The 20898-nt window shown below is 39.1% G+C and overlaps 2 protein-coding genes and 1 non-coding gene across 4 annotated transcripts; 1 reads left to right on the forward strand and 2 right to left on the reverse strand.

Moving 5' to 3' along the window:
* Positions 1-2799: 2799 nt before the first annotated feature.
* On the reverse strand, positions 2800-2871 carry trnaw-cca. Its single transcript has one exon. It is a non-coding gene; the product is annotated as a tRNA-Trp (tRNA).
* A 1162-nt stretch (positions 2872-4033) lies between these two features.
* cul2 (cullin 2) lies at positions 4034-16529 on the reverse strand. The gene is made up of 21 exons (XM_038704900.1): positions 16402-16529; positions 14431-14569; positions 13946-14048; positions 13706-13800; positions 11472-11577; positions 11159-11241; positions 10825-10921; positions 10438-10548; positions 8628-8790; positions 8369-8493; positions 8047-8154; positions 7863-7922; positions 7633-7761; positions 7315-7401; positions 6505-6657; positions 6166-6243; positions 5982-6048; positions 5539-5741; positions 5263-5364; positions 5028-5144; positions 4034-4842 (listed from the first exon to the last, which is right to left on the reverse strand). Exons 2-21 carry the CDS (start codon positions 14547-14549, stop codon positions 4711-4713), a joined length of 2238 nt encoding a protein of 745 aa, XP_038560828.1. The 5' UTR covers positions 14550-14569; positions 16402-16529; the 3' UTR covers positions 4034-4710.
* A 234-nt stretch (positions 16530-16763) lies between these two features.
* Positions 16764-20849, forward strand: LOC119892975 (cAMP-responsive element modulator-like; the record flags this gene model as incomplete). Of its 2 annotated transcripts, none has more annotated exon segments than XM_038704902.1 (5): positions 16764-17252; positions 17857-17992; positions 18688-18855; positions 19236-19385; positions 20760-20849. In XM_038704902.1, coding segments are annotated over 4 exon segments (505 nt in total), but the record flags the coding sequence as incomplete, so codon positions are not given.
* Between the last annotated feature and the right edge of the window lie 49 nt (positions 20850-20898).

Raw genomic sequence — 20898 nt, forward strand, 5'->3', positions numbered from 1 at the left:
ATAAATCAGATTAGACGCTCGAGTCATAACGTTACATAATAGGACACACTAGTCTCGATAGCAGTATTGATAAGCTCGGACCTTGCTGATTTTCGGGGTTTGAGAAATAGCACTAGCCAAACTGGTTAGCACATTAGCCGTTAGTTAGCGCGCCAGTTAAAGTTCACCAACTAGCCCTGAATCGTCAGTGAGATTCTGGTTGGGCCTTTAAACTAATGCATTTACTGTTTGTACAAACTATTTAATTTAGAGAACACAGTCACACTCTGGCATTGGACAGTGTCAAAAATGAATCACTGGGAGGGACGACGACATTGATAGGCTACGTAAGTCACAAGCTGGCATGCTGTGCACCTGCTGCCGTGAAAAAGGATCACGGGTGGAAATATGCAGAAAAATTATGAGTCTTTTCTGAAACCAGAGGTAAAGGTGTGTGTGTGTGAGTGAGTGCAGGGAGAAATCGAGGCAGGTGCAAAGCAGGTCCATTTAGAAATAGTAAAAATAATGTCCGTGGGGATTAAAACATGCTTTCGCAGGGTGTAAAATGTAATAATTTTCCAATAAAGAAATATCCAATTCCACATAATTTTGGAACACTGTTATTACCACATCTGTGAATAACAAGTACAGTAAGATTTTGAATAAACTACACCCAAAAGCTAAATAACTCTACATACAGTAATGAACATACTTATTGGTTGTGGAGCAGACTACTTCTGTTTTGTATATACCTTCAGCAGTCATCTTGGCGTTCCACACATGCGCAGTAGATCGGCTGTTAAAGAATTAGTGGAATTTAATTTTAATAAGCATCAGTGAATCAATATATTTTAGTATGCATAAATTAAATGCTTTTTATAAATGTATTATATTTTAGTTAAGGTTTACTCAAAAATATTATGACCACTACTTAATAAGTTTGAGGTAATGAGTTTCCACAAATATTTTGAGTATTCTGAACTTATTAGACAGAGTGCTTGTGTGGAAGTACTAGAAATCTGGTACAGTAGCTCAGGCCCAGTTCCACCTCTGTCTCCTCTGACTTGATTAAATTGTTTTCTTTTGATTTCTTGATTAAAAAAGAAAGAAATTCAAGATATTTACTCCTGTATGGGAACTGTTGTGCTGCCTTATCTTAAGTTAAGTCCATCTCAACAATCTCTGAAAAAGTTAATGGAGGCAAAACACTAGTCTAGTAGATAGACACTCCTGACAGTAACACATTGCAGCCCAGTGACAGGTAAAAAGGGGAGGGATATCTTCAACTCTCTGCCTGATGCCTGCTAAAGCTTGACTGATAATCCGGTTTACAGACTAGAGGGATAAATCTATCCGAACTATCGGATTATTGGCAATAATGTGCAGTGAAGCAGAAGGAATGAGGGGAAAAAGAGAATGAAAGAGAGGATATGATGGCTGAAGTTGCCCACAGGCCTGTGATCTCAGTGGTAATACTAAAATTCAGATTAAAACTCTGACGTCACTAGACTGACATGACCCAACCAGATCTGGGTGAATGCACACTCGTCTAGTGGATGCTGATGCAGAAGTTTTGTTTTTTTGTGCTGTATTCTTCTTACAACTGTGGGTTTCTTCAGAGATCTAAATGGTCTGTAGTAAACAGCCCATTATGTGACCTTGTGGTGCAACGGTAGTGTGTCTGACTCTAGATCAGAAGGTTGTGTGTTCAAATCATGTCAAGGTCACTACAGCAGTCCATGTTTTAGCATAACTTTGACTGCCATCTGGTGAATGTTTAAACCAAATATATGTTGTATTTGTATGTGTTTTCCCCCAAACAACCCTGCGGAGCTCCATCAGTCCTACTGAAGACTTGACATGCTGAATATGGAGAGCGATGAACTGTTAGATACACGCAACACACATTTCTAGGAAATAAAGATGAACTAACAATTCACTGACCTGGTTTTGACAAAAAGTATCTGAAGGGCAGGTGTTTCTCTTACATTGCATTACATTGACTTTGGTCATGTTAAAGTTGCACTGGTATGGAGGATGAAAAATGACTTCAGTATAAATAAATAAATATATAAATAACTACAGAATTAAACAAAAGAATAAATACATTCAGAAATGTTTTTTAATTATGGAAGGGGGAACTCAAAATTCAGTAGGCAGGTGACAATTCTAAATATAACGTAAGTATAAGTATAATGCAGTATCGGCTCTCATGCATTCTGTGTTGCTTTCAGATATATTTTCTCCTGTAGATCAACTTTTCTCCTTTAATATTGTCCCTGCTGAGTCAGCACATGATTTACTCATTTGTTACTCTTTGTTTGGGTTAGTAACCACTTCAAAAGTGCATGTGGTTCACCTTAAATAAGAAAATAATAATTTTTTTCTGACATCTGACCCACAGAAGGTTAGCATATTGTGTACAGAGAAGATTTGTTTGATTCAGTGTGCCTCAACTATGACCAATCCTGTTCTACACTTAACTGAGGTTAGACCTCACACCTCACAGACATACAAACTCAGAAAGATACAGGAGAAATACAATAAAATAAAATATGTATGTGCATATAACTGTAGAAATAAATGTAAGACTTTTATTTATGTACTGTTTAATTACCAACATTTCATTATTTATTTCGTCATGTATTTATTATTGTATTTATACAATTGTTTATTTCTCATTCAAGCATTGATCCATGTATTAATTTATATTAATTTTCGGGACTGCATAAAGTGACCAATTCCCTTGCGTGTATTTATATTCTAAATTAAAGCATTAATCACAGCCTTTAGATTGTCGGGGTAATTAATGAAAACATATGACCCCGACGTGATTTGAACACGCAACCTTCTGATCTGGAGTCAGACGCGCTACCGTTGCGCCACGAGGTCTTACGCTCAACCCATCTCTCACATAAGATATTAGAAAATAGTGTCAGTACTCTTCTCATTGTTTCCATGTCACCTTGTGAATTAATATATTACAGATGAAGTACACATGGCAAATTCAAGATACGTGTAAAACATTCGCAACGATTTCTTCCTCCCACAGGAGCCTCGTGGATAACACAACCATATTGTATGGTAAACCAAAGTGTTTCTTCTTCCCTCCTGATAAATTACATTTTCTCTCTCATTTTCTCCTGCGTCAGCACCATGGACAGCTGTCAGCACAACAGCTGGCTCACGTGCTCACTGGCTCCCACACCCTCACCTCGCGAGTTCTGTGGTTATCGTAAAAGCTGCTAAACGCGCATGTGCACGTCGCGCAGGTCTTATTTATTTTTGTTGCCATTCATACGATGCCACTGTAGATGTGTTAATTCTTACTCAGTTGTTCGTCAAGTTGGCCTAAGACTAATTCACTATTATTTACCATAGACTTTATATAAAAATGTACCTATATTTATTATTAACTTTTATGACTTAATGTTACAAGCCCATGTCCAAAGAGATGGATGCTGGGAAAGGTAACGCGATAGTTTTTAAGAGAAGATCTTGACTTAACGTTAAGTTTTTTTCATTATTAGCACGCTTTTAAACTTTAAGCTAAAGATTGGCAATTATGATCAGTTGTATACAATTTTACACGTCAGTAGAAAACCCCAGATGTGAATAATACACTTAATGAAGGCTAAATTCAGTTCAGCTGTCTCGGTTTAAGGGTCTTCGTTTTTACATGCCGACTATCACTGTCACGACTTGCTGGGACATTTGAAGAGAACACCTGGACTTTTTTCTGCTATGATGAGCTGAACATTTTAAAGAACCCGGTGCTCATCAACCCAGTGGGTTCTGTTTGGTAATTTCCTGCAGCTGCTTCACAATAAAAGTCTGGCAGTGCTGCTAATTATTGCCTTTGTTAACTACTTGGCATACTTCTGAATCCATTTGACTTTGGTACATTGGGGTTAGAACACGCTGCCTGATCATTGTCTAAATCTAGCTTTTCAAAACTTCAGATTTTCAGACTTCAGAATTTCAGAGTACACATCCTCTGACAAATAACCTGCAACAACAAAAATATGGATACACATGACAAATGTTTACATAAAACCTTTCAGTGTTTTTATTTATTTATTTGACAAGCAGCAGGATCATGTTTGTCACCTCATTTTATCTTTACATTTGAAAGTAGATACAATAGTCAGTATACCAGTTTTATTACAATATTTTTTTCCTAACTTCAGTACATTTAACAAAGAAAGAAAAATAAAACACACAACTGCAAACGTGAGAAAAGAAAGCATGTTTTTTTTTTGTTGTTTTTTTTTTTTAAATGTGAAGCCACCAATGTGTCATTGATGTCTCAACTGACTCTTTGCCCGGCTTTCTTTTCTTCTTCTTTCTTTTCGGTCGACTGTTATCGTTTATCAGCTCATTCCTCTCGAACAGCTGTAGGCATTTCCTTTTTGTCGTTTGACGCACAGGTGCGTGGCACTGGTGATGTTGTAAACAGCTTAAAAATCAGAAGGTGGGTGGGGGTTGGGTGGTGGTGTTAGCTGGCTGTCTGACGTGACACGATGACCTTTCTTGTTTTTTCAAAGATGGAGGCACCAGTCCTGCTTTTAGTCACCGTGATACAATCACAGCAGACAGGGACAGTCCAAAACCTAAATGGATGAATGAGTCTGGTTTTTTTATGTATTTCATGTTTTAAACCTGCATCTGCCGGTCAGTCACACAGGCGAGTGTTTGTGTGTAAGCGCTTCCTTGGATGGCTCTTCCGCTCTATGCGACATAGCTGTACTCGTCCGCCGAAGTCTGGCTTCGCTCAATGTACTGCTTGTCGATGAGCACCTCGATGCACTTCTTGATCATGCTGATACTTGGGTTGAACCTGGCTTTGGACTGATTGATGACCTGCACACAGGAACGTTTGGAAAAACAGTGATTAAACAGGGATGCTGCCACACAGTCCCCACTTCTCTCTCTCTCTCTCTCCCCACACACACGTGCAAAAGCTATTTCCCCATTTGTTTCCATCAACCCCTCAAATGATCAAGAAAACAACATAATGGTTATGAATTCGGGCGACTTCCACTCACCTCCTGGATGAGGGCGTTGTGTCGGAGCACCTTGCGGGCTTTCATGATTCTCACTATAGCAGCTTGTAAATACATTTTGCGGTCCTCGTCTACAGCGCTCCTCGTCTGCTCCATCTCCTAATGATTTTACAGATACACAACAGGTTTTTAGATATTACCATAGCGGCCCAACAACCGGGTTAACAGCAAAGCTTGAGGAAAGCATTGAGATGGACAGATAAAACATTTGCCTAACCTGTGGTGTGTCTTTCTGCATTGACGTTGTGATCTTGAACTTTGTTCTTTTACTGGTGAAACTCATATTTAGTGAAAACGTGGACTCTGCTTCAATCTCCTCCTGTGAGCAGAGGGGAAGACATTCTGTATTCAAATAATCATCTATGCTTGTCTGAAAGCACACGTCATTAGTTTATGGAATGTAAACAAAGGTTCTGGTACAAATAAACAAACATCCCAATCAATATCCATTACGAATTGGGGGGGAATGTGGGATTCCACTTGATGCTCAGACCTTTTCTAGGTCGTGGTTGAGCATCTTCACGTCCAGCAGGGACTTGATGGTCTTCTGTAACTCCTTCTCGTTCATCTGGGTGCCGTCCTGCAGCTCCTTGTATGTCACTGTCTGGCTGTTGTTGAAGGCCAGCAACACAGCCATCTGGTAGGTGGTCACCATGGCGACGTAGGGCTTGGACAGGTAGTTCATCTTCACCTCGCCTGTTTCAGACGAGCGGACACAGATGAAGGGTGGTACATGCAGTTGAACCAACTAGCTTATTATTTACCCTGTTTACTTGATTATACATAGTTTTTATATCTTGTTTTTCTTCCATTATTAAACCTGCCTGGGTGTGATACTGTTTTTTTATTTACGATGACTATTGCACCCAAATCTGTGGATCTTCAGTTGCAGTCACATTTTCATATAGACTGTGTGTGTTGTGTGTTTTCTGCTACCTGTGCAGAGATAGTGCAGCCAGGTCAACTTCCTCCCACTGAAGTGCTGATTATAGAACAACTCAAACTGTAAAAAAAAAAAAAAAAAAACAGAGGTGAAGACAGAATTTACTTTTGCATTGTGCTCATTTAAAATCAGTATGAGCCTCTACAAACTGACAATTCTCCACAAGAGTCAACTCACCATCTGCACACTCTTCTCTAGTTCTTGAGGGATGGCGAATGTGGAGGAGGGGACGTGTGTGAGAGGCCAGGCTCCAGCCTGCAACCACATTGCATGTACACCACAACATTACACATTTGTACTAAGTGTGGGAACAAAAGCTGCGGTTGGTGGAAACCAACCTGCCTCATAAAGCCAGGGTAAATTATAGTGATATGTTTGGTCACAAAAATATCTGATAAAATCCAGATGTAGAAGTGGAAATAACAGGGCACACGTTTTCAATTAAGGAAGGCCTTGCTTTAAGCCTATGGTTGTTCTATGAGTGAGGTATGTCAGTCATCTCAGAGTCCTCCTCACCTGTAATACATAGATCTGGAAGCTGATGCCCAGGTCAACCACTGTCTCCTGCGTCTTGATGAAATTGTTGAACTTGTTGTTGAGATCGGCACTCACGCTCATGTCTGTGTACATTCTGTGGAGTTTGCTTGTGAACTCGTAGCCACAGGCTTGCTGTAGAAACAGGGAGGAGGACAGAGGTGTAAAGAAGAAATAAAGCTAAAGAAAGAAACAATCTAGAGAGAGATGTGATGCATCTCCCACAGGATATTCACAATAATGATGTGCTTTGTGGGGCTGGTTCCACCTCTGACTAACAATTACATGGAATGCATTTTAAGCCCACTTTCCACTGAATGGTACCAGCTCAACTCGCCTCGAATCCTTTTTTGGTTTTCCATTGGGGAAAAGTTGTACCTGTACCTGCTACCTTTTTTCGTATCACCTCCGTCGAGGTTCCAAGCGAGCTGAGGCAATACTAAAATGTGACGTGAAAACACAGCAGACCACTCATTGATCGGAGAGAATCGTCACTATTCACCGCATCATCGAGCACGTTTTCATATCGCTTATCTGTCTTTACATTGTGAGTAATGTTGACACGTTTTAACTTAAATCAAGAGACAGTTGTGTGTGGCTTTGCTATGACGACCAGCTACATTAAAGGGTACTATCTGCAATGGAAAACGGAGGACGGCGGGCCAAAACCGAGTTGAGTAGAGTTGAGTTGAGCTGGTACTGGTAAAGGAAAAAAGCCATTAGATGAGGCACTGGCAAAGCTAGACATCTCACAAGACTTCCGTTAATAATGTTCATGTTCTTTGGATTTACCTTTAGTTTGTTGATCATGGCTTCTTCTGAGTCCATTGACAATGATAAACCATGTATTAATCTCTTTGCTAGCATTCTGGCATAAAACTGTGGAAAACAAAGAAATGGTTCAATCAGCAATTTATATTTTGGAACTACTGGGGATCCTACAAGTGGACAAACTATGAGGCTAATATGTTTTGAACTATTTTAAGCTCAAAACCACCCTCCTAGTCAAGGTTTGTACATCAGAATGTTAATGTTACATATTTGAGAAAAATGTAATTAAACATTTGTGTTTTTGTTATATTAATATATATTAAGAAGCCTTCCGGTCACCTTTTGAAAGATGTCCTTGTCGTCTATGTACTTGAACACTGTGATGAAGCTGGTCAGCTTGTCCTCCACTTCATTCTCTGTCATTCCCTTTGCAGACTTTTTCAGCAGATTGTCACAGTATTTTGCCAGCTGGACACAGACAGCAAGAGGGAGATGATCGGGTCAAGGCACTGTGTATAATACTGTGTGTGTGTGTGTGTGTGTGTGCGCGCGCTCTCCCTCTCTCTCACCAGTTCAGGGGCTTTACAGATGGACTTGGGCTCCCTGAAGTTCACCACAGACGTCAAAGCCTGAGATAAGGAGATGTCAAATTCAGTCAAATGGTGAAAAAAGACTTGCCTTGCTGAAAATAGTGACTGTTATGAGTACATTTTTTTAATGAAGCACAAGCTATTAGAGTCTGGGGTTTAATACCTTATCGAGTGCACTCATGAAGTGCTGATCTCCATTTAGAACTGTGTTTATGAGCTGAACAAATTTACTGTGAACCTCCAGCACTGACTCCACAAACAGGGTTGGCATCTAGAGGAGCCGGGAGAAAGAGACAGAAAGTGGCATTACACGGCAAATTATTGGCAGCTAATGTTTACAGACAAAAATTACTGATTTTTACAGATGTAACAGTTATTTAAAGCCCCCCCCCCAAAAAAAAGAACAGTTGCTTGTAAATCCACTATACTGTACTGTATGCACAAGTACAGGCATGAAATCCCACACACAATTCTGTAGTACTAACATTTTCCTGAGAGAGGTTACTGGTGCCTCGGATGCCCTCGTTGTGGATATGGACCTGCAGCTCCTGGATCATGTGGGGAAGCCCGTTGGCCACGGCCCGCAACAGGGTATACATGTTGGCCATGTCTGTACAAAACAACACAACAAGTACGCACAGTTTGATCCCACTGCCACAACACTCTCACACTCTCTCTCACTATATATATAAAAAAAATAATTTGCTTCATGAAACAGGACACAAAGGACAGTGGTGGACTGACCGTCTCTCTTCTCCTGCCGAATAATGTTCTGGCACTCCCCATGCAGGAACTGCAGATGATCTGCCACCATCCTCTGCTGGCATTCATGAATGACTTTGGCATAGGAGCTGGGGTGCAGGTACTTACGACATCTCATCTCTTCGTCTTTCAACCGTCCCAAAACCTGGAGCAAGGCAGAAGTCAAATCCAAATCAGTAATTACAAAGTGGCGGGCCGCCAAGGCAAAGTCTTTGCCTCCACAGCAAAAAATAAATATAAAAGCACAGAAAGTGTGGCATCGTGTCACAACAGGTCAGCAGCCGTACATCTGTTTTAAGATTGTTGTTGAGCAAGCACGTTCTACACAGAGTGCCACTGCCACTGGAAAGATCTCGCTGCTGTAATCTGACACTATCCCTCAAAACATACGCATTTGTTGTTGTTTCTCTGCAATGCATTCATTTCCCTACCTTGAATACCTTTTTAATCCAACCTGTAACTGAATCTATCATATGTGATATTACATACTGTACTACCACTCATATGTATTAAACAAAGAGTTGACATATACGTTGGTTCAACTGACTGCACCTTATTACTAGATCCATTCACACAATTTCATTAGGTGACCCGAGGGGACAAGTCGTTGTTTTTAAATGGTGTTTTTTCCCCCCTCATTTATTGTTCATTCATTTTATGAATTTATCTTCAAATTTCAATTTTGGCCAAATACTGAAAGGTTAGAAAATGGAGAGCAAGTGATTATCGCCTATAAAACAAACAGTCTTGCTATGATTAAAAAATTAAAATTAAAAAAAACAAAACATCCCCAAACATAACAGAATGGTCCACTCTCATTCAAAATAGACTGAACTTTCTTTATTGTGGTACCATCAAGTAACCATCTAAATTGAAACTTTGACATGGGTCGTTTCAGATTGAACTCTCCAATGATGAATTCTAAACAAATGCTACAAATGTAAGTCACATTCATTCATGGCCAAAGTAGTTAGTTAGTTAGTTGCCTTTTTGTTGCTTTAACCTATAACTGTTAACGGTATAAACGTCATTCCGTGGTGACAGGGCAGTTGATATTTTTACAGTCACCATTTAGCTTTGAGCACACACGCGGCATGGAAGGATAATTAAGGAAGAAAGAGAAAAAAAACTGCTTCCCCACAGCTGCAAACTGAGACAGATAAACAACTGTGACTGAGCCTGTCCAGACAGGAGGGGACTGTACTGTACTACAGAGTCTGTCACTGCTCTTTCACAGCTGTATCACACACTGCCCTAATGCCTGGTAAAGCTTTAATGATGATCCTGTTTACAGGCTGGAGGGATAAATCTATTAGAGAAACCTGATTATTGCCGGAATGAATGAATGAGATAGAGAGCGAGCGAGACGGAAGTTACGGCAGCTGAAGTTGCCCAGGGGTCTGTGATCTCAGCTACAGCGGGTTAATGGTAGAGCTAATACTCAGATTAAAACTCTTATGTCACCAGACTGACATGACCTGACAGTTCCCTCACTCTCACACACACACACACACACACACACACACACACACACACTTGGGTGAATACACACTTATCTGACAGATGCTTGTGTGCACACAGTTACACACACACTCATCCTCAGCGAGATGCAGTGTTTGTTAAGCTCAACTGTAACTACAAGCAAAGAAGCAGAGCTACATTTTCTGGGGGTTCTTTAATCCACGCAGAACAAAGTCAACTCAATAACAAAGGGTGTTCTAACAGCTCAAGGTTCACATGGCAGCTTGAACACAGCATCCACATACTTGCATTATCTGTCCATCTAGCCTACCTTCTCCATATACTGTGAGCAGTTGGATTCTTGCAGTAGATTTGAGGCTTCCTGTTTGTAATACTCTCCCGTTTTTGACAGGAATGGCCCTTCGAAGAGTTCCTGATAAAACTGCAACACAGGAAGAGGACGTGGCCCGCATAGGGTTTAGTATACATGGACATGCACAGACCTATATGATTGCCTACTGTACATGTTCTGAATAAGGCAATCATGAAAATACAAACAAACAGTAAATAAAGACATTAAGCAGCAGGAAAAAAATGTTTTAAAAGCTTTGACTTCATTGTACACATTATCAACAATAACTGAATGAACAGCCTGAGGATTAGATATAAAAACACAGTAGAAATGACTGATCCTTTGGGTCATTATTTGTTCTCTCACCTTTAATGGAAACTTCTTCTTGTACTGTTCAACATGAACAAAGGAGTTGATGACCCCGTGGATTACCTTCTGGTTGGGGTTCTCGCCACAACGATCACTGTAAAACGCATGGGGGTCTAGCGTTAGGTCGTGGGTTAAACACTGCAGCCCAATTACACTACATGCCCAGAAATTATGAAACACATTACAATAATGATAATCAAAAACTAATGTACAATTATAACACAAGGACTAAATACGCTGTTGCTCTCATCTCTAAAATTGGAGGAAGCCAGAAATATTCGTTTTAGAACACAAATCAGTTCTTGTGCCTTAGCTTGTGTGGAAAACATACTTTTTGATTTCATTGAGCAACATCCGGATCAGGACGGCCTGAAGGGGCTCAATCATTAGCTTCCTCCACATGTCAAGCGCCAACTGCAACGACAAATGAAAAGACAACATATCACAATAGTGTAGTGTGTGTGTGTGGGGGGTTGTAAGATGAAATCTTGACCTGGGTACTCCATCCCAGAAGTTGAATCACACTAATCTCTAAATCAATCTGTGCATGTGCTCGAGTTACTTTTAGCTAATAACCCTAGTGGGCGGGGAAGTGTGGAGGTGAAGGAAAATCTTTATACCAGTGTGAGGAAATCAGTTAATACCTCCCCAATCTCCATGAGCGGCTCGTTCATATCCACTCCCCCGTAGCCGTACTGTAGGTCTGCTTCTGTTAGTTTGTTCTTCTTGATGAACTGAGTGTTGAGATACCTGAACAAAGGGGCGTAGTAAAATATTAAATGTGTCAAGTGTCAGGAAAGCAAAGAATGTCCAGGATTCCTGGCCAATAATTAATGAGACAGATACAGAAATATATCATTAAATTAGGTCTCTAGTGGATTACTGTGGTGCAAAATGACATGCAATTAATAAAAAAATAATGCTGTGGGACAGAAAAATGGCTGTTCTACCATTAGTGAGTACAATCCTGTGACTTACACCTACCCTTGTGCATGTGTAAGTTAACTTTTTAGTTGTTACATAGAGTTATGGTATCTCTGTGGTGCAACCACTTTTATTTTAGTATTGCATAAATCACAATTTAGTAAGTTGTAATTTAGTTACTAATTTATGTTTACAAGTAGGCTTGGTCTGAACTAGTGCAACAGGCTGCTGTTCTGTATGACTGTGTTTTCATTTGGCAGAGGATAATCAATACATCAACTACAGTATATAGATGTTTCAGGATGCATTCATGTTTTTAGTCCCAACATTAGTACCATTAACTGGTCAAACACAGGTAATTCATATCTATTTGAAAGCGTAAACAGATTAAGATTATTCTGATAACATTAACAAAAACAGTGGGTTTGGTATCCCTTCTTAATCTTGCATTAATCAATATATCTGATATATTAACCATGAATTAAATGACTTGGTGTTATGTAAAAGTAGCACTCGAAGCACTAAAATCACTAAGGAGCATATCATCCAAGTTTGCAGCTCTACAGAGCATTTCAGCACATTGTTTTGGTTTCACTTTGTCTCACTGCTCTCATTAACCCTCTGTAGGCAGCAGTTTCAGGCGAAAATCTCTGATAATCCAACTGTGCAGCACCGAACAGCAGACAGACAAAGTCATCTTGTTGGCTGGCGAACACAGTTAGCAGTCTAGACAGGCTAAAAGTTATATAACAGCAGCTTTGACAGAAGGCTGTGTTTCTGTCTCATTGAAAAAGTTTTATATTGCACCAGAACATACTGAATATGAATATGAGGAAGATTAACTTCATACTGCCGTAACTACTTAAAATGACATAGGTAATCTAATGTTGACATGCATACACTTAACGTGTGTTCCAACACATCTCTGGTGTGTTTCATCATTTCTCAAAGCAAGGAGTAAGTTAGCAGCAGGACTGACGCACACATTTTGATGACTGATCAAGTTGATCTATGTTAACCTTAAACGATGTGCAGCTTTCACAGCTGTGCCGTCCGCCCCTATCAGCGGTATAGCAATCACGCTCTAATTTCTCTCATACAGTCGAGCTTTGACAAGCATAAAACAGTAGCATCAAGTGTTTAAGGACTATTAATATAACGGCTAATGTTGAGTACCACTAACCATGAAACCTGGGGAGCGGAAGTCTGTTTTGATGTTTGATGGGGTGAAACCATACACATGTACACAAACATCAGTTGAGGATAATAAGCGACCCTCGTCTATATTAAGAACGGAACACTACTATGTCACTACCAAAGCCAAAGAGCCTCCCTTTCTCACTCGCTCTCGCTGACATAATAAATTACAAAGGCATATGTACGCAGAGACAGTCTGGTGGGACGTCTACATAAAAATAGATCTGAAAGCTCTCCAAGGGAGTATTGATTTAGAATGAATCAGGACACATCAAATGCCCGTTGGCACTTCACACTATACTTTTCAAGGTAATATTTTAAGTGTACAAAAAATGAAGGCTGGTATATTGTAGCTTGTGATAGAATTAGTACACTCTGTGTCTAAGGACCCTGAAAACAAGCCAACGTTAAAGAACCAGGGCTGACAAAGACTGACACCTGCTTTAACTCACATCTTCTGTTAAAAGCTGTGCTTGAACACACTACACTGACAACAGACAACAGCAACCTGACTACAGCCATGTCCTTCATTTGTACTTTAAAACATTTCAAAAGAGACCAACAAAAAAAACTAGCCATTTTAACACCACTGTGAATTTAAGGAAACTGTGTCATCATATACTCGGGACTACAAAATGATAAAAAGTCTGATAAAGAAATCAATAAAAAACAGTACTAAATGATGAATCAGCATAGTGATGCAAATATATCAAATATAATATCAACATATAAAGTGGAAACAAAGCAGCAATGTTACCTGTACAAGCAGTCCATATAATCAGCTCCTTTGCTGTACTCATCCCAGTATCTGTGGTACATCACTAAAACCTTTTCCTCTGATTCCAGGACTTTCTAAAAACAACAACAACAACAACACACACACACACAAGCATGGCAGATGTTATGGACAACAAGCACAAGGCAGGAATAACAGAAAATGCACCCCAATGCGTTTTTCTTTGCCAGCTGCTGGAGAGCTTTCGTGAGTGCTGCTTACCTTGTACAACTGCCGAACGTGATTCTCAAGAAAGACCTTAGTCTCTGTGTATAATCTTTCACCCAAAGGCTCGGGGTATGCAACGCACAATGCATAAATGTCCCTGGGGTCAGAGTTCAGGATAAATACAATGAGGATGAAGATGATTCCATTATGTGCAGTTAATAAAGATGTATGTAATACAAGGTACAACATTTGCTATGTTGCTAAATTAATATTGTAATGCTTTGCCACTGCCTGAACAACCACCTCTTGTCATTTCACACGGAACATATTAAATATGACATTTTGAAACACTTAAAACTATCTGAATTAGCCATATTTAGTGTTAAAAGTCAAATACGCTCAGCTCTATGCAAGCTGGCAACTGCTTTACTGTACTGAGCAGCTGTGTGACCTCCTGCCATTAAATACTGATCAGAAACGTAGCAAAAATATTGTGTTGTAGTTTCAATTTCAATATAGAGCAGGTTGGCATAGGATACGAGAACCGATCATTCCACGTGGCTCTCTCCACATAGTCGAGCATCACAACAGCCTTGATTGTCGTCAGTAGCTTGTTCCATGTCTCGTCGAAATCCACCACCCGCGGCTTTAAGGACATTGTACAGATTCTCTTTCAGCCTTGTGGAAAAAAACAAACACATGAAGTGAGTAAAGGAGTTGAATGAACAGATCAGTTGCTTGGCTTTTGGTTTCAGTTGCTTTATTGTCTGGTCAAAACAATAACATTAATTATTGTGATATAATTTTCCTCAACGTAGCACCTTATTTTTCTAACATATTTATTTTACTCTTGCATATTTGTTGAAAAAATACTTTTCTTTGAATGTTCTACCACAGATATGTGAAGTGATCCACTGTTTGGCATCAAGTGTTTGTCATGTTCTGACCATAATAAAACAAAAAAAACAATTAACCTTCTGGTTTCTTCAACTTCCATTCAGGAGTAAAACTCAGCCTTTAAACTTGAAAGAAATAATGGTTTGACATTTATTGTGATAATTATCAATATCGAATTATCTTAAATTTATTATTGTCATATCTCCCAGCCATACATGTAACCATCCACCTACCCATCCTGCAGCTTGGTTTGTCAATGCAAATATAATATTCCCTAAGTGAAAGCATTACATTTTAGTAGTGAACCAGGCCTAGGCAGGAGCAGTAGGGGTGCTGTGGTATACCGATTTCAGAGTATACTGTGTTATGAAAATTGACATTATCATATCTTTTACATTTGCTGATCTACGTTATTGAAATATACTGTATTAGTGTAATTAAAACATATATATTTCAAGTTTATACTAAGTTTTATGTCTGTCAACACATTGTCTCAACCACAAAAAAAAAAAAAACCTTCTGTTTGCATTCCTTTATGGGTCATTATAACTGATAATAATAATGTTTTTTGTTCTTGTTACTATTAGTGTGTGATACTGTAATAACTTATGGTGTGATATTTTCTGAGACAGTTATTGTACCATGAAAATGTCATACCGTTGCAACCCTAGTAGGTACACAAAGCAAACGTCACGTATCATTAGCAAGGTGTCCCAATATATATAATGATGAAAAAGCTTATAACGCTGAATAATTGAGTAATTACAAAATAATCTCAAAATGTGTTTTTATCCTTTTAAAAGCTACACTCATCATTATAAAGATTTGAAGATGGCATTAATCAGGAGTGACCAGAGTAGATCGATGTCAGGATACAGGACAAAGTGCACATGTACATTAACTGAAATTAGACTAATGATACAACAGCCTGCTTCCAAACAGCTGCTGACATTACTATGGCAGCAACAGATGAGATAAACATTGAGCTCAAGTTCGCGGGGGTGATGCTAACGTTCATCAACAGTGAACACGTTGTGGTAACCATCAGCGATCAATACTATTTAGCTGGTCAATTTACCAAGCGAGACTTCTGCAAATAACAATATATACACTCCAAGAAGAATCACTGATTCACTGCTAAAAGGGGAAACTAGGCCCTGTGTTGTTTCTCGTCATTCATACCAGTTGATTTCACGTCAGAGAAAACGTTGCAACACCATGCAGTTTTTCTTGCTAGCCAATTCACATATGCCGATATCCGTCATTCAAAAGGATGTGTTAAGGCTACTAAATAAACAGCCTTCTTACCATCAGAAATTGGCAGCTAAGTTAAGGTGACTAGCTAGCGGAATACCAATCCCAAAATAGTATGGCTAGCTAAAAGGCTAGCTAGATTCTAGCTAGCATGCTACTTCTTCCTGCCGAAATCCTAACAGTTCTGAGGAATCAGCTAGCAACCAGTCAGTTAGCAGGAAGCTAACGATAGCTCAGCTATCGTTAGCAAGTGGTCATCTTTGAAATTTCCCCACATTTGTACTGACAACTCGGCATGGTGATGTTGTTAAACAATACAGGTTACTGAAGTCAAGCGTGGAGTTTTGAATAGTACGTACCTCTATTCAGTATGTATTTGTAATAAAACTCAAGTTTCTCCGCTGTCACAGGCTTGATTTGTCTCACTTACAGATCTTCCCTACCTCTTGGATTATTCCATTGTATCTGATGGGGGTGTATTATGAAAAAGTGTAAATTGGTCGTTAAACTTTTTAGCTTTCTGCCACGGTAAAATGTCTTAGGGAAATTTTCAGTTTTAAAGAATATGATCTATCCGTGCATATTGACGGGAATAACACCAAACCCACCCGGATCCCAATTATAAGAACAACATCTTTTCATGGTATCGCCTAAAACTACGGAAACCTGTTAGGAGGAATTGAGTATTAAAAATACCCACAGGCATCTTATATTACATCCGTGGTTGTAATGTTTTTATCTCTGTTCTAATTAGAGAGGAGAGAGTAACGTTGTACAGTTTTGCCCAGCGTTAGCGTTAGTTTTACACCACGTATACCAGTGTTTCACCAAGAAGCTGTCCTGTGATACTGTATTTTTACAGAAATCCCTGAGCCTAACGTTAAACTGACACAACCGTGGCAGTTGTGGGAGAGAAATATAAATGAAGAAATTGAATGTCGTTGAAAAACAGTGTCATTTCATAGGAACCTAGAAAAGCATAACTTATGCGGATGAATAGGTGATATTACTAACTTAGCAGTAAGGATAGAAGACAAATCAACCAATCAGAATCGTCGACAAAAATAGTGCCTAACGTTCCTGGGATTTAGCTAAGATTTTAAATAATGCTAAGTATAAACACAATTTATAGCAATTATTAGTTTATTATTAACTGAAGCTACGTTTGTTTTACTCTGATCGTCGCTCACGCTCATCAGGTTGCACACAGGTAACTACAGTACGATGCCAGGATAAAGTCGTCAACTGTTAACAGGTTATTTGCTAGGTAACTTAGGTTAGCTAACTTAGTCATGATTGAATATGTTCGGTTAACGTTAACTTAGACAGGACACTAGTTAGCTAAAATATCAATTTTAGATAGCTTGACCAAAATCCATTAATTTGATTATTTATTAATATTTTATTATTTAACAGCTACATGTAGAGTGGATAGCAAAGTGTTGGCAGCCAATTTTGTCAAAGTACTTGACAAACTTAAATAAAGAAGAGAGAAAACATTCATTAGGTACTTCACTTAACCAGCAGAGGGAGCCACCCAAGGCCAGTGTTTGAAGTCCACTTTTTTAACAGGAAATGCACTTGCAATGTTAACATAATTCACCTTAAAACCCCTTCACCTTAGGTAGCACTAGGCTGAAGGCAAACTAACCTTCCCTCCTCTCCTTTACTCAATAATTCAAGGCAGAGAAAGTACAGAGAGAGAAACAGAGAAGTGCTCCAACAAACTGGTTGAGTCATCATGCCGTCAAGTAACTGGAATAACGCATTGTTTATGAAAACCATAACTCTGAGTTTGTCTAATCCCTAAGGAGAAGTCAGAGTGAGCACCCTGATCTGCAGCCCCAGTCAGAATGAACCAAGTGAAGACAGATGACAAATATCAGCCACGCGCACCTGTGCCCGGCATTCATGCACTTGTTTACCAGCAAAACAACCACAACCAGTGCTGTAAGCGTGTCTAAGAGCACATTTACTTGCACAGTTTATCCTGTTACTTCTACTACACATACTACCTCTTCTACTAATAGGGATACCATTACTACAGCTGCAACAACTTCTACTCTTTACAGTACTTCCACTACTACTGTTAATAATAATAATAAAATAATAATAATAATGATGATGATAATAAAGCAAATAGACAAATTCACATGAAAACTTACTTCTGATATAAGTTTATATAAGTTATAAGTTATTACTTTAGCATTAAAACAAGCTTCGTACTTTTGGCTTATACACATATATAATTTATTATTATCATTATTATCATTATTATTAGTTCTATGTTCACATGCAGCAACATTAACATCCCATTGGAGTTGTGTTTCCATCCACCTGACAGATGTCAGTTCAATATTCACTATCCTTTTAGCTCTGTTTTGGTCTCCACCAACTACTGAGGGAAGTACTTTGGTCTTTACTGTAGATTGAAGTGTTCCAATAAGTTACCAGTAAGTCTACCATTTGGTACTGCTAAATGATTTAATATATTGAGGGAACAGTCTCAAAATCATGACCATGTATCTCAAGAACAGACAACCTGATTATGTATTAAGAGTAGAAACTTTATTGTTGCCATAATAACAGATTGTGTAATGTAAAATTGCCTAACCTATGATTATTTTACAATTTTACCCTCCCAGATGGGTTTTTTCAAGAAGGTCATGTCAAGTTTCTGCCTGTGGGGACACAGAACCTGCCATCTATGGCCGTGACCAGGCCACAAACACCACAGTCACTATCAAGCACCCTTCGATACTACAGGGAGGGATTGAATTGCCCACAGAACTATTGTGTGCCCCCACTGCCAGGTAACACTTGATATACAGTTGCAGCATGACGCTTAGTGGTTAGCACTGTTTCTTCATAATAGGAGGATCCAGGGTTTGAATGTTTGTCTTGGTCCTTTGCACAGTGTGTGCTCCTTTTGTCTGTATAGTTTCCTCTGAGTGGTCCAGTGTCTTCTCCTTTCATAAGACAAGCTTTTTCAGAGTGATGGTACTATAACCAAGGCAATGCTTTCTGAGCTGCATCTTACAAATGATAAATAATGTCATGTTAATCAAATTCTAGCATTATGCATAAAAAGAGGTAAGAAACATTGTTGTGGCCATAATCACAACCAAGTTGTGTAGAAAGAAACCTGATCAAGTATTTTTTACTTGGTACCCATACCTTTTTACCTCCCTAGCTGGATTTTCTCAAGGGGGTCCCGCCCGGTCACTGCCTAATTGGACACAGAACCTGTCGTCTATTGCCATGACCAGCACACAAGCACCACAGCCTCCACCAAGAACCCTTGAGTACAACTGGAATAGGCTGGAAGGTCCACAGAACAATGGTAAGCCAACATTGCCAGGTGACAACTGATTTCCAGACCACTGCCACTAAATAATTAGGATGGCTTGCAAACACGTGTAGAAAAGAAAAACAGTGTCAGTTTCTCATTGTTTCCCGCATTACCTCTGTAAATGTCACAGGAAAGTATTATACTACTAGGACACAAAATGAACCTTCAAGGAAAACAAACAGACACACAGAAAGGGCTACACATGATGATCAAAGCCACTGTTAACGTCATCTCCTGGAAAGTTTGTCCTGTAATTTAGATGAATTTCTTACTGATTTTTGTTGCAGACCAGCAACATACATAAAGAGTCATTATCTTACAAAAGAAGGTACAAGATAAAGCAATGTATAAAATAAAATGTAAATAAAAGGTCAACAAAATCACATATCAGAGAGAGCAAAGTTACACATCTTTAAGTGTTCTAAAGTTCACTAGACCAAATGTTAAACCAACAGATTCACTTAGTATATGCTGACATACCTCTTCATTTAGTGTAGTTTCATTTGATCCCTCTGCAGTGGTGCAATTCAGCTTGTAAGTAATCACAGATTAAGATTTTACATACAAAACATATGATGATCTTATAAAATACTAGAATGTAGTACACTTACCTTTATATACCTATGAGTATCTTAATAAATGAAAGTAGCTCCACCGCAACCAACTACTAGTAAAATGCTGCTTACGTACACCTCTTATTGATGCATCAGAAATATTGTGATATACAGTAGAATATAACAGTTTAACAGTCACATGGGCCATTTGAGTACTTTTACTTTAATGCTTTTTAGGTTGTAGAGTATTTTATAGTGTGGTATTGCTGCTTAAATTGTCTGTCTACCTCTGTAATGCCTGCAGAGGGAGCCAGCTCCTTTAGCTTTGAGTATGTAATTAATCAGCAGGATAATGGCCATATCACCTAATAAGTCTTCGACACAAAGTGAAAATATAGAGGTGGTGGTGGTGGTGGGGGGGTTTACAATATGTCTTTCATAGCTACTGCTGTAATAAAACATTCTTGTAATGGCTTTCATCAAGATATACAATTGTCATTATAGCCATGAAAATACACACAATGTTATCAGATATTTCTGGTATACCCCCAAAAAAAGGATTTGATTGTCAAAATCAAAATCATCTATGCCTCTACTGCCCATCTTCAACAAGTCGTATTCTTCAGTGCTCTGGTCTAGCTGAAGGAAATTCCTTTCCAAAGACAAACAGTCCCTGACTCATAGCACTGTGTCAGGGGAGAGAGCAAACCATACTGTTGACATCAGGAGGCCAGTGATGTCATAGTGATGTCAATGCCTCTAATTGTAAATTGCACACATAGCCTCACTGTTGGCTGTGGTAACATTTCAGTCAGAGGGAAGACACTGAAGGGGACAGTTTCTCTTGGAGAACCTGGGAGTAGATACAGTATGGCTGTAACTGGGGATGAGACAGAAACAGGTAAGCTTGCTATCATCTCTTTTACAGGCAGATCTAAAAACAAATAGGG

This window comes from Micropterus salmoides, unplaced genomic scaffold (assembly GCF_014851395.1).
Source record: "Micropterus salmoides isolate LMB-PRFRI ecotype aquatic unplaced genomic scaffold, ASM1485139v1 Ms_hic_scaffold_759, whole genome shotgun sequence".
NCBI lineage: Eukaryota > Metazoa > Chordata > Actinopteri > Centrarchiformes > Centrarchidae > Micropterus > Micropterus salmoides.